At 44.5% G+C, this 14,158-nt stretch overlaps 1 protein-coding gene across 2 annotated transcripts in view; it reads right to left on the reverse strand.

The window, feature by feature from the left end:
• LOC308333246 (phosphatidylcholine:ceramide cholinephosphotransferase 1-like) overlaps nt 1-14,158 on the reverse strand; it is a gene marked incomplete at its 3' end in the record, with an annotated part of 47,433 nt that overhangs the window by 16,950 nt on the left and 16,325 nt on the right. Inside the window, exons 1-2 of one of the 2 annotated variants that reach the window (XM_080789513.1) lie at nt 2,215-2,374; nt 512-951 (exon numbers count right to left, since the gene is read on the reverse strand). In XM_080789513.1, coding sequence (XP_080645639.1) covers nt 512-932 — 421 coding nt within the window. In that variant the 5' untranslated portion in view covers nt 933-951; nt 2,215-2,374. Of the gene's footprint in view, nt 1-511; nt 952-2,214; nt 2,375-14,158 lie in introns of those variants that run through there. The other variant, XM_080789514.1, reaches the window with a different exon arrangement.

A 14,158-nucleotide genomic window follows, 5' to 3' on the forward strand; every position in this document is an offset into this window, starting at 1 on the left:
GTAAATATGGCGCTTACGGTCTCCAATGGAAAAAAAAAACATACATTTAGTCTTCGATTTCCCCATTATAAGTCTATGGAGAACTAATTAATTAATATCAATTAAACTATACAACGGATCTCTTAGCAAAATACAAGCACACGATTCCCGATGAAGCCGGTCAATTTGACATATGGCTCGAGTGTGTGCGGCAAAAACTGCGGGAGGAGTAGTGCAGCAAAGTATCGCTCGTTTACAACAACAATAGTCTGGTTGCCCTACTAATAATAAAGTGTTACAATCACTATAGAGTCTGGTTGCCACACTTAACTACAAAAAAAGTCTTGTAACCTGCCGTTATTTTTCTTTCTTCTTTCCAATTATTTGTTCGTTGTCGTGATTTGTCGCGACACGAGTTGGCTTTGTCCGCGCGCGTAAACGTCTTCAAATAAACACTTTTTGAAAGAGTATACATTTCCCCACCCACTCCGTAAACGCCACGTCACCGTCGACACATCGGTGCTAGCCTTACCGCCGTGCTTGCCGCTCCGCTCCTTGTCGACGCAGCCGCCGACGACAACCGCGTTACCGCCGTTAGCCTCCGTCTTCGCCGAGTTCCCATTGGTCGTCACGCCGCCGCCGCTCGTCCCGCTGAGGCCGTTATTGGCCGTTGTGCCGTTCTCCGATTGGTGGAGCCGCTGCTGCTGCTGCTGCTGGCTCCGCAGCAGCGCGGCGATGCGCTCCAGGAGCTGCTGCTGCCCGCCGCCGCCGCCGTTCGGCGCCACGAGGGTGGCGGAGCCGAGGAGGAGGTCCGACGGCGGGGGGGCGGCGGCGAGGTTTAGGAGGCCCCGCCCGTCCAGGTGCGCCAGCGAATGGCGGTACTGCGGCGGCAGCCCCTGGTCGACGAGCCAGCGCGCCACGTCCTCCCTCGACCAGTCACACGGCTTCTTCATGGCGAGGAGGAGGAGTCACCTGGACGGGGGGAGAGAGAGAGAGAGAGAGGGGACCACCATTAAAGGACACACAATGGAAACAAGGCCTACCGGCTTTCTTGTGTATATATATATATATCCTTTTGAATTCATTTTCCATGAACCGCTCAATCAATAAAAAAAAGAGAGGGTGAGACAGGACCGTACCTATGTTCCCTCAGCCCTATGTTCCCTCGGGTCCGCGTCAATATGCCGACGGTCCATTGGTCCGATCGACAACCTACCTCAAACCCTCACCCTAACCCTAACCTCCCCCGGGGCAGACACCTAAACCTAACCACCCACCCTCTCCCGACCCCCAGCGCACCTCGGACCAATGCTCCTTCTGAGGGAACATATAGGGCTGAGGGAACATAGGTATGACCCCGGTGAGACACGTTAATAAATGCGTTTAATTCCACTTGTCATTCCAAAGGGGCTCCATGTTGTTCCTCGTTTGACTCCTTCTTAATTTTATACCGTCGATGACGTAAGGCGTAAGCTATTTACTAAAAAAGGAAATGGGAAAAACCTTAATGACTCATTAAAACATGATACTGCCATGCCTCTAGCGCACACACACACACACACAAGCGCGCGCACGCACACACACACACACAAGCGCGCGCACAGACACGTCAAGCCTGGAGGCACGTGTCCGTGTCACCGTGTTTCACCGAGGAGAGCCCACGCGAGAGACACACACACACACACACACACACACACACACACACACACACACACACACACACACACACACACACACACACACACACACACACACACACACTAAAGATAGTGTGTCCCCCCTCAGTCTAAAAACACCATCCCCATACAACAACATGTCAAGTAGTACATTTCATAATCAAACAACCAAAACAGAACAACAACAAGTCAAGCCAATTGAGTAAATATACTGTAGTGTGACTTGCTGTAGAGTGTGTTAACTTAATATGAGCTATACATGTGTTATATATTACGTATATAAATATGATGATTTGTATAAATTACCGGCTAACTTACCTATACTCTAAATATTTTGTTCCCTATACAAGTTGGTCCCCTCCCTTTTTCCCCACATGTACAAAGAATATATATAAGCAGATCTACAAGCTCACAAGCTTGTAGATCGGTAGGTTTTGGTCTAATGCTCACCCCCAGAAGGAGAACAGTGGTTAACTGTTAACTCTGGTTTAATAACTGTCAGAACGTGAGAGTGAGGACAAAAAAGGTATAAGAAAAACAGTTATTTACAGTTATTTACCTGATACGTACGAGCGCCGTTCACAATCCACTCCCGATATGAGAAGATAAGAAACTATCTCCAAATTATTCCACACTCCCCCAAAAAACAACTCAATGTTTGAGTCTATTTTAGAGATCTATATCTTTGTTATGTTATTATTTATTTATTTTTAAAGAAAGGGGGGGGGGGGGAAATCCCCACTGAAAAGAAGGCACAAAGAAGTTCTTCAGTCCAAAATCAAGACAGTTAAAAGTTTTCCATTCCCGAGGTTTTCTCCCAGGCTGCTGTGCCGTGTGTTGTTGCCCAACACGACGCCCCATCTGGCTGTGTGAGTGAAGTTGAGTCAAGTCAGGAGCTCAGCCGTGTGTGTGAGTTCATAGTTGTTGGAGTTAGGAGGAGGAGGAGGAGTGACACTGGAAACTCTAAGTCAGAGAGGAGGCATGCGGAGAACTCCGCCAGGGTGGGATGTGCCTATAGCAGGGGCGGGGCGGGCGGGGAGGGGGAAACTCCTCTGTTTACAAATCAAGCTCTTTGAAAAGGGCTCGCTGATGTGTGTGTGTGTGTGTGTGTGTGTGTGTGTGTGTGTGTGTGTGTGTGTGTGTGAGTGTGTGGGGGGGGTTGTATCCTGGGGGGTCACGACTCACAAATCCTCTTTCTCCCTTTATCTCTCTCTATCTCTCTCTCTCTCGCAGTGAAACTCTGGTTAATCCATTAAAGATTCTACAAAAGTCTTCTAAAAAAAAACATGCCACATTTTCACGATTTTTCAAAAATAGCAGACCTACAAGCATGTCATACTGTTATACTTTATCTATTTTTCAATGGCTAAAGTATAACATGAGTATAACACAATACACAATACTATAACACTACGTTGAAACTATAAGTTGAAACACCAACACATACGTGTTTTCTGAAAAACACGTGTGTTGCTAATATTACGAGTTGGTGCTCAAACTTTTTCCATGTCAAAAAAGGACCCCCTTGAAATCATGTGCATGTATTTGGCCACAGATAATTGCGTCACAAAATATCTCAAAATATTTGGTTCCAAGGACCCCCCGAGAAGCAAATATTTGAGCTTACATAAAAACATACACTTACACTGACATAATATAAATTTTCAAAGATTTGCCCACACCAAAGCTCAAGTATATCTGCTATTGTATATTTAATCGTGACACATATACACGCATATATATATATTGTTAATGACACAGACATTTTACCGGTTTAAAAGGCTTAAAAACTATTCACCACTTAAGTTTGAACCCCAGCATGCCTATTCTGGGGGGGGAACGTTTGCCAAGAATACTTGTAGATCAATCAAAGTACAGCTGTGCTGTCACATTGCTGTACAGTCACACAGCCTCACACAGTGTTGATTCTGTCGACTAATACTCTGACAAAAATGTCCGTCGACTACATTTGTACACGGAGGAAAACGGAATAAAAACTAAGCCATGACGACTGAAACTATGACTAAATATATAGACAATTTGGTCAACAAATTAAAAACTATAGACTAAAATGTTAGGGAGGAAACTAAAAGTGGAACTAACTAAAAGTGGAAGCTAAAAGTAGAACTAAAAGACAATTAAAAGTCATTCTATGCTTGGTTGCATGCTGAACATGTAGAACGGCTATTTTCATCAAGACAATGGCATTTAGTCGACTAAATAAAAAGAACGTTTTTGCTACTCACCAAAACAAAGGCGAGTTGTGTCATTAGAAAGCCTACTTTCCTTAGTGGACGCACTCTGAGCCCCCCCCCCCACCACACGTATAAACTGTACTTTTTGGCCAAAAGGGGATTTTGTTTCCACCGGGAAAAAAATATTTTTAGTTACTCCGCTGCGCCCTCTACCGATATTGCCTCATAGAGAATATTTTTCCTCCGGTGGAAAAAAAATCCCTTTCTGGCCAAAAAGTACCGTTTATACGTGTGGTGGTGGGGGGGGCTCAGAGTGTTTCCACTAAGGAAAGTAGGCTTTCTAATGACACAACCCCGCCGTTGTTTTGGTGAGCAGCAAAAACGTTCTTTTTTATTTACGCCAAAGAGAGAGAGAGAGAGGCTGGTCTGATTTCGATTTGAGATTTAAAACTGAAAGTCCCATATAGCCTTATACTGCGCAGGGCAGAATCTTAGAAGCAGTATAGAAGGCTATGGACCAGGCTATGGACCAGAGCTAAACAAGGCAGGCCTGTCGAAGTCATTTTGGGGCGAGGGACCGCATTGGTCAATGGTTCACGGCGTCGTCCACAGTTAACAGTTTTTGTATCGAGTTGTGCATGAAATGTACTGTAATTCTCCGGTCTATGAATAAATACTTCAATCAATCATTCAATACAAAAGCTAAAACACCCCTTTTCCCCCTCACTATATATGTCTCTTTTCCCTTTTCCACGATGAATTCCTGTTCTGTTTCTTTGGCTGTATATATAGAAGTGTATATTTGTACATCTCTAAATGTTTTGATGAATTGCACAAGGTGGACCCTCTTGTAAACGAGTGTAATGCTTTATTGGGTCGTCCCACTCACAATTCAACTCAATTTTTTTGTATCGAGTTGTGCTTGAAATGTACTGTAATTCTCAGAAACTGTTAATAAATACTTCACTCAATCATTCAATACAAAAAGCAAAGACAGAGCCACACAAAGCTATACGGAAAGGTTGAGCTGGATTCTTCATTATACAAAGACACAGAGCTACAAATACGCTGCACTCGGCGCCGAGCCATAAGCTTGTAGATCTGCTATTTTTCAATAGCTAAAAGCATAACATACTTTTGGGGCGGAGGGAACCCCTGTCGGTTTTTCAAGCATCATACTTTAGCTATTGAAAAATAGCAGATCTACAAGAAGCTCAAATCTTCAATATATATATTCTTTCAGAGCGTTTTTAACTCAAATATTTGCTTCTGGGGGAAGTCCCTGGAACAACATATTTTCAGATGGGGGGGGGGGGGTCGGATGCCAAATACATCCCTTGACATGAAATAGTTTGAGCACCACTGACATAGAAACATGAGGTTTTTCGGCATTTGTAGATTCGTCCTCAGGTCAAAATGTGGGTTAAGTATGGTTAACCGAACTAAAACGGCTAAGATGAAATGACACACACGTAAGTATGGCAGGATAAAACACCAAGAGGAAATAAATATAAAAGGGATGGTAGAGAGAATGAGGAGAGGTCAGGGACAGAGTGAGGGAGAAGAGAGGGACAGAAAGAATGAAGAGAGAGAGAGAGAGAGAGAGAGAGAGAGAGAGAGAAAGAGAGAGAGAGGGAGGGAATGTCACGGAGGAAGAGCGAGTGAAAGACACACAGTGGGCTAACAGAATGAGGGTAGGTGGAGAGAGAGAAGATAGAATGTGTGTGTGTGTGTGTGTGTGTGTGTGTGTGTGTGTGTGTGTGTGTGTGTGTGTGTGTCAGACGGTTGCTATAGATGAGTCATATACAAGATTGAAGAGAGAGAGAGAGAGCGAGAGATATGGGCGAGTGAAGGGAATAGGAGAACAAGAAGACAGGAAATTGAAGGAGATGGATAAAAACGTAGACTGAAAAAAAGAGATAAATAGATGAGAATACTACAGAGAGAGAGAGAGAGATAAACAGAGAGAGAAAGAGAGAGAGACACAGAGAGGGAGAGAGAGAGGGGGGGGGTGGGTGGGTAATGACTGAGAGCTTTGGCAGTCTGCGCCGTTTCCCCACCAAAGAAGAAGCCTTCATTCTTATTCTGTGGTGTCTTCATCACATGCACATGCACCGATTCAGCTCGTCAGGGTTGATTGAGCAACAGCTCGTCAGCTTGCCGCTCGTGTTCCAACCAGGGGGGCAGTCAGACAGATATTTTGTGAAGCCACTAAGGAAATGAAAGTTCATATAATGGCCTGTTGTGGCGCTGTCATTGGGCTCAAAAAAACCCATAGCCCCATAGAAGTCCATGTATTTGGGCCCAACTTCACCTAGACTGTATTATCTTAATAAACATGGTCATGAATACTTTCTGCTTCCAGTCACTAGTTTAAAGTCTCATTTCTAATGTCATAATATTCTTTTTGGAAAATTATGGTCCCATTTATTAAAAAAATGACCATAAAGTCGCGCATGTTCTGAGGGGCGTGGCTACCGTTACAGTCTATGAACGGGATCCCCCACCCACTCGAGTCAAAATAAAAACCAACGAAGAAGAAGGGGGGGGGGGGGAAGTCCCGCCTCGTTGTCTGGGCCAGCCAATGGGCCAGCTGGGCCCAAACGGATCTAGAAAGATGGCGACTTCCGTTGCAAGGACTGACAGGCATCAATTTAACGTTCATGTTAGACCCGCGGAACGCTTTGTCCATATTTTTTTACAGTCTATGGTTCCAACAGAAAAAAAAAACCCTACCGACGCGTCAAAATGGTATAAACGCTGCGTTTATATATAGTGCTCTTATATATCCGAGTGAGGCGCTTCACACATAGATGGGGCATTACATTCATTCACCCCGTTCACACACCATGAAGGCGAGGCACCAAGCCCGCACCCGGCTGCTCTACCGCTGAGGCAGGACAACAACGACGACGAGCGCACGCTATGAGCTTGTATATCTGTTATTTTTCAATAGCTAAATTATAACACAATGTGTAAAACACCAAAAAGGGGTTCCCGCCCCAAAAATGGGTAACGGAAGTGGTCACCTATATACCGTTATCCCCTGTCCGGGTCAATACAAACAACATGCTGAACCCAAAAGTGCCAAATCACAATTAATGTACACGTTCGTCAAGAGCTAAAGTAATGTTCATCCTTTACGACTTAGAAAACTCATAAGGCACTAACTGCCAGTATCAGAGACCGTTAGTCAATATTACTCTTTGGAATGCCCTGCCCCCCCCCCCCCCCCCCCCCCACCCCACCATGTTAAAAAAATGCAGAGTTTTAAGCGAATGCTAAAGACACATTTATTCCGTATTTATTTTTCCCCCCCATGTAGTTCTTACCCGACTTACTTTTACATACGTGTTGTGATTCTGCCTCTATTTTACTATTTTACATGCCTATATGTTTTGAGATTTTGCCTTGTTTATTGGTTTCGTCAAATTCTTTATTGTCTTTTTTTTTAACTTTAATTGTGCTCCGTTTTCCTGTTTTGGTTTTAACTCGTTGAGTGCTTGTTCTGTGTTCTGTTCAGCACCTTGTGACTTTGTCTTGAAAGGTGCTTTACAAATGAAATGTACTTACTTACACTATTACGGATACAAGATACAAGATACAAGATACAGTACATCACACAATATTAAATGAGCTCAACAGGCCCAACTGGCTGAACCCTTAATGCGGCGAGAGGGGAGTACTCAGTAGAGTACAAGTACTCAGAAAAACCGATGAGGCCTTTAAGACATGCCCTCTATTAAATCCATTCAAAACATTCAAATTTTAGCGGGTGTCGTTGCTCAACCCGTCTTCTCAACAAAGAATAGGCCTTGTCGTATAGCCACTTTGGCATTTTGAGTCTTTCTACTTATTTACATTGCAGTTTTTTCTGAATTCTTCAAATGGGTGTCCGCAGGCGCAAGACACCCCCGCATTACAATCATTTCCCATCAATTACACACCCCATGAAGCTTTGTTTGTGCTGCATTCCTATAAGCCAATCATTTGATGACCGGGGCCAGACAGTGGCCTTGTGGTTATAGAGTGTCCGCGCTGAAGCTGGGAGGTCGGGGGTTCGATCCCAAAATTGACACTAATTAGCCCGCGGACCCCCATTTGAAAAGATATTCCAGGGAGAAGATTTTTTTATGGCTCTAGCAGTGATTCTCAACCCATTTTATTTCAAAGACCCCCAGGTTTGTTATGCATTATTATTAGTCTACTACAGACCCCCATTTAATGGCATACAATGTACAAATGGAACCAAAATGTCCGCCTGACTGTCCAATGTGGAATTGGACAGTCCAATTCCGACAGTCCAATTGGACAGAATGTCCAATTTGTATGTCAAATGTACAGTATGTCAGTCGCAGCTCACGCCACCATACACGCGCATCACAAATCAGATCCGCCTCCCGTCCGGGGGCATGAATGAATGCATCGTGAACGTGCCGCGTTCACAACCAGGAAATGCCTGGCGAGGGGGCGTTGTCGGTCCTAAAAGGCATCATTTATTTTAGCCAGACAATGAAAACTTTGTGCCTAAAGCCAGCCCTGAGACGATGGGGAGGGTCTGCCGAGGTGATTCGGGGGGCCTGCGGCAGCTGCTGCTGCTGCTCGAGGTGCTAACGATGAGTGGCGCGGCGCGAGAAATAAATGCCCACGGAGGTCTGTCTTTTGCGACTATAGTCCACCTGGCGATGAAAGAACTACAAGTAAAAAGAGGCTATGATTGGACAGCCGGCCCAGGACCCCCTCTCTCTTGTCAGAGCTGATTTTTTTTAAGGGATTTTAAAGGTAAAAACTACAGCAGGTTTAAAACATGGCAGTCAACAAGCAGCACAAGGAGCCAAATGTTGTTGGGAGTCGAGCACAAATGACAGTCATTAACCCCCGATCGACTGTGTGACAAAGGAGTCAACATCACGTACGAACAGGGGTCTCCAATAGAGGGTTCCGGGTCTCCGGGAGCCCTATGGGGTCCCCAGAGTTACTTTACTACAAGTTAATCTTTGCGTGATAGGATAATTTATATTTTTCACATTAACCACTCGGACTATTAGGTTTCGTTATCTGCATCGCAAGGCAGTGGGGGTCCCTGCTTCATCTCTCTCTCTCTCAGCTAAAGGGGTCCTTGGCCCCAAAAAGCGTGTCCTAGAATGTGTCATTGTCACGGCCATTTGCAGGCTATATAGTAAGCAACCCTGCTGCAGCTAATCAAAATGATGAACGGGTGGGTGGGTTTTCGCCCCTGGGTGTGCAAACAATGTGTAAGCATAAGACAGTGTTGTTGACACACCTAAATCTAACGGACTGATTGGTTCATTTGATGAGCTGCAGCTGTCCTGCTTACATCACGGACGACCACACAGGGCTGGGGTACTATTAAGGTCGATCTCATCGTTTTACCCTGCTGCACTTTTTAACCTTTTGAGCAGTACAAACTCGACTCCATTTAACTCGGTATCACCCAGCCACCCTACTCCCCTTACCCACCCTTCGTCCTCCCATCCTATATCCCTTCCCAACCCTCCCTCCTTCCACCATCCTATTATTATTTTTTACTATGTTTTACAAACAAACAAAATCGATATAATGCCACAATATCAATATCGAATCAGCAAGTTCAGAATCTTAAAAAAAGAAACAAATATATATATTATTGTATTTATTTATTTTGGACATTATCCGGCTGCATTGAAGTGTATGATTGAACTTTTCTCATGGTATAGATATAGTTTAGAATCGTTAAAAATGTTCTAGTATAAATAAAAGCATATGTACTATATATATGGCTATTTACACGATCAATGCCTCTTTCCACTATTCGACATTATTGTTGAACGATTGTGACGCAGCAATGGTTATTATACTTTTTATTTGTGTCAATCGTTTTCATTTGAGAGGTATTAAAAGTCAGATATACCCTGTATTATATACTGTATGCTGGTGTGTTTACAGTTGAGCGAGAAAACAATGTTTCACATGAAGTAAACCTAGACATGGGGACACAACGGGTTTGGCTCAGGATACGTGGGAATCTCTCTCAGCGCTTAAGACGGGACATGTATTAGTGCCTGCCTGGCCTGGCTTGCATGGAACTCCCATGAAGAAGACAAGGTGCTCAGCAGTTTGTCAGCGCGCCAGGCCTTTGTCTCGTCTAGATTTATATACCGTGGCGCTTGTTTATAATGTTCTCCACGCTGGTCATTAAAACGGCCAATGAACTCGAGACGAAATAACTGAGTCAATGTCGGATATATATACGGTTACACCTCACTGCACCATTAGGAAGAAGACACAAGGACGACTGAATCTTGTTCGCAAATCAATCTTTTCTCCTGGAATTACAGTATGTCAACTGGGGATCTTCAAAAGGGGGATCCTCAGAGGTACTCCAGGGGGGGGGGGGGTCGGCCAAATCTCTGTGTGATTTTTGAGTCGTGCTAGCCACTCCTATCCCATTCTGAACGGGAACCCATTTTGGTGTTAGCATCATGTTATGCTTTAGCTATTGAAAAATAGCAGATCTACAAGCTCATAGCGCGCCACCAAGTGGCGCGCTACGAGCTTGTAGGTCTGCTATTTTTGAAAAATCGAAGAACGACTGACATTTTTTAGAATCTGATCTCAGGTCAGAATGGGTTCATCAGACCAGTGTGTGTCCCAGTGGAAACCTCGTATGAATCTGATCTCAGGTCAGAATGGGCTATTATACACAGCAATGTATAATAGTGCTTCTCAACTGTGCCGTGTTTGTTCCAGGCCTGAAAACGCCACCCGACTATAAATGTCTCTGTGTGCATGTCTGTCTGTATACGTCTGTGATCCACGTGACTCGAGAACCGTTCGCCACCACCTATACACACACACACACGCGTTCCACACCCCCACAGGTGAGTGCAGTGCCCCGGTCGGTGTCGAGTCCGTCGGACCCACGGTTATCCGGAACCGCCACAGAAGGCCTCTGCCCGCGGCCACAGCTGAGCTGACATCACAAGGCCTCTATACCCTAAATACGGGTTCATTCCACCGACGACGTCGTCTGCCTATAGACTCCATATTTGGGCATAAAAGGGGATACACAATGGACAATAAAGGAATCCGAATCTGAATCCAGCTCTTTGGCAAATTAAAAGGCCTTTGTCTCGTCTAGATTTATACCGTGGCGCTTGTTTATAATGTTTATAATGGATACCGCTGACATCACTCTGGGCAGAGGACTTTTGTGGCGGTTCTGGCCAACAGTGGCAGTGGCCAGGACCCCCTGCCAAGGCTCTGGGCAGGAGCCAGGGCCCCTGCCAAGGCTCTGGGCAGCCAGGGCCCCTGCCAAGGTGACAGTATCATGATAACCAGTGTGGTTACCACGACACGAGCCACACACAACACGTGGATCTCCATATGTGGAGCTGACTATCATCATCACCTACGGCAACCTTTTCCCCCTGTTTCTTCACTAGTCCGATCCAGAAGAACACAGTTTTGCCGGGCCACTGCTATACAGAGCTGACAATGAGGTTGTATATCTTCCCTTCTTCTCTGGAGTCCTGCCTCAAAGCAGACCAGAGGTATAGAACACTGTCGTTCCCCTGATGTCGTCGCTAGTATAGGGACACAGGCATCAATCAGTAAGCAGGAAAAAGGGGGATGGCAATGAAGGACCGGGAAGTCTGGCGTAATATGATGTGAAATCCACGATCTCGACCGCGGTTCGACAAAATGACGACGATCATCACCTGGATCTCCATATATGAAGATCAATGACACCGACCTCGTCACACCCTGGATAGCCACACATGGTCTGACATACTGGATCTGGAGCCGGCCGCAGCACCTCTACATCTGACCTCACTGTGACACCATGCAGATTAATAGTTTAACTCCTGCTTCTCAACTGTGCCGTATCAAGAAGCTCTGTTGTTTCAGCACCTCGACCGCTCTCGCCCACCAGGGCGGCGTCTTACTGATGTTATAATTACAGTTATCTGGGGTATTAAAAGTCGATAATTTGATGCGGTGTGGTGCTGTGTAAAGCCGCAGCTGTAGTGGAGTAAAACGTATCTTGCCTCTGAGATGTGGAGTAGAATACAGTAAAGAAAAAGTAACTAAAGATTGTAGTTAAGTGCAGTACTTGAATTACACACACACACACACACACACACACACACACACACACACAGAGAGAGAGAGAGAGAGAGAGAGATGGGGAGGGTGATGTCACAGAGGAAGTTAGTGACAACCAGTCAGTCACCATGGAAACAAACAAAACACAAAAGATGGCCGACTCCTACACTTCCTTCCTTCCTCCAAAGGCAATGACTCAGCTTGCCCAGCAGTCAGTGCACTGTGGTTGCATAACATGACCCCATCTTTTGCCGTCATCCGGCTATGGATTGGAAGAAAAAAAAGGCACATCTTTCTAGAAAGCAGGCTACACTCGTTGGATTTTTCTTCTTTTCTTTTTTACACTATCGTGCCGAAATTCGGAAACTTGTATGGCTTTAACTTTTGCGGCACAGAGGGAGACGGTCGCCTGGATATAATGGGAAAGGTCCTGGGTGTGCTCCTCGGCACCTCCGGACTTTGTGTCGCCTGCTTAACCCTTAATTCCTGACCTGAGATCAGATTCATACGAGGTTTCCACTGGACACACGCTGGTCTGATTAACCCATTCTGACCCGAGATCAGATTCTAAAAATGTCAGTCGCTCTTTGATTTTTCAAAAATAGCAGACCTACAAGCTCGTAGCGCGCCACTCGGTGGCGCGCTACGAGCTTGTAGATCTGCTATTTTTAAATAGCTAAAGCACGACATGATGCCAACACCAAAATGGGTTCCCGTTCAGAATGGGTTAAGTGCTGTGGTGTCTAAAGAAATAAATAATTTACTTGACCTAAAGGACCAATCAACCTATCTTCATACAATAAGTCCTCACTAATAATCATGAAAAAAATGGCGCAATTCTTTTCTACTCGGTCTGTGTCTCATATTAGGGCTGTGGGGCAGTTCAGAAACCGTCTTCTGCAGTGACATCATCGATGGGGAATACACGCTAATAAAAAACTGCAGGCTTTCTAGTCCTGAAAAGTTGCAATGCGAAAATGGAAGCCATCGTTCTCACGATAATGAAAATCTAAACATTTTTTGTAAAAACAATCTTGTTTAAAACATAATCTGCCTAAGGATGATGCCACTGGAAGACGGTTTCTAAACTGCCCACAGCCCCCCCTATGAGACACAGACTGAGTAGAAAAAAATTGTGCCATTTTATCATGATTATTAGTGAGGACCTAGGTTGAAAAGTGGTGAAGTGGTCCTTTAACCCATTCTGAACGGGAACCCATTATGGTGTTGGCATCATGTTATGCTTTAGCTATTGAAAAATAGCAGATCTACAAGCTCATAGCGCGCCACCGAGTGGCGCGCTATGAGCTTGTAGGTCTGCTATTTTTGAAAAATCGAAGAACGACTGACATTTTTAGAATCTGATCTCAGGTCAGAGTGGGTTAATCAGACCAGTGTGTTGTCCAGTGGAAACCTCGTATGAATCTGATCTCGGGTCAGAATGGGTTAAGGTACTGTATTACTTTACTGGAGTATTTGTGATTTTCAATGCTTTTACTTCTATTCCGCTACAACTCGACTCAGAGGCAAATACTGTAGGTGACTTCTACTCGAATACAATTATTTGAAAACTTTAGTTACTTGTTAAAATTAACTAACCACTTCAGTCCTATATATACACTGTGTTTATTTTGTAAAATCTGTGGCGCTTCTCGTGGCGTTTTGTGACATTGTAGATTTGATCCAATACCAGACTTTTACTTGTAACAGAGTAGTTCTACTTTGTTGTACCGATACTTTTTAAAGTAAAAAAAATGCTTTAAGTGTTCCTGAGCAGGATGCCTAATAACCCCCTCCCCTCCCCTCCCCCCACGACGTGTACGTCAATATACAGAGATGTCATTAGTTATCTTCCTCTTTATGATATAAATCATTGGTACTGTTATGTATGCAGTGGTCGGCAAAAGACAGCAAATATAAATGTTTATGTCTACTTCTTAACAGCTTTCTTGGCTTGTTTCTTTTTTTTAATAAAAAATGTAACAATGTCTTTGTCATTTCTGAAAATGAACAATATAAAAGTGACATTTACGTGTGAGTGTGACCCATAAACATGTTTCCTAAACGGTGATATCATAGTGTACCTAAACAAAACAAAGTCCTATGTGTGTTACACAATGGACAATAAAGGAATCCGAATCTGAATCCAGCTCTTTGGCAAATTAAAAGTGCAGGTCGGGATAGCAATTATTTTCCAAT

The sequence above is a fragment of the Protomyctophum bolini genome, assembly GCF_963924005.1.
Source record: "Protomyctophum bolini genome assembly, chromosome: 18".
NCBI lineage: Eukaryota > Metazoa > Chordata > Actinopteri > Myctophiformes > Myctophidae > Protomyctophum > Protomyctophum bolini.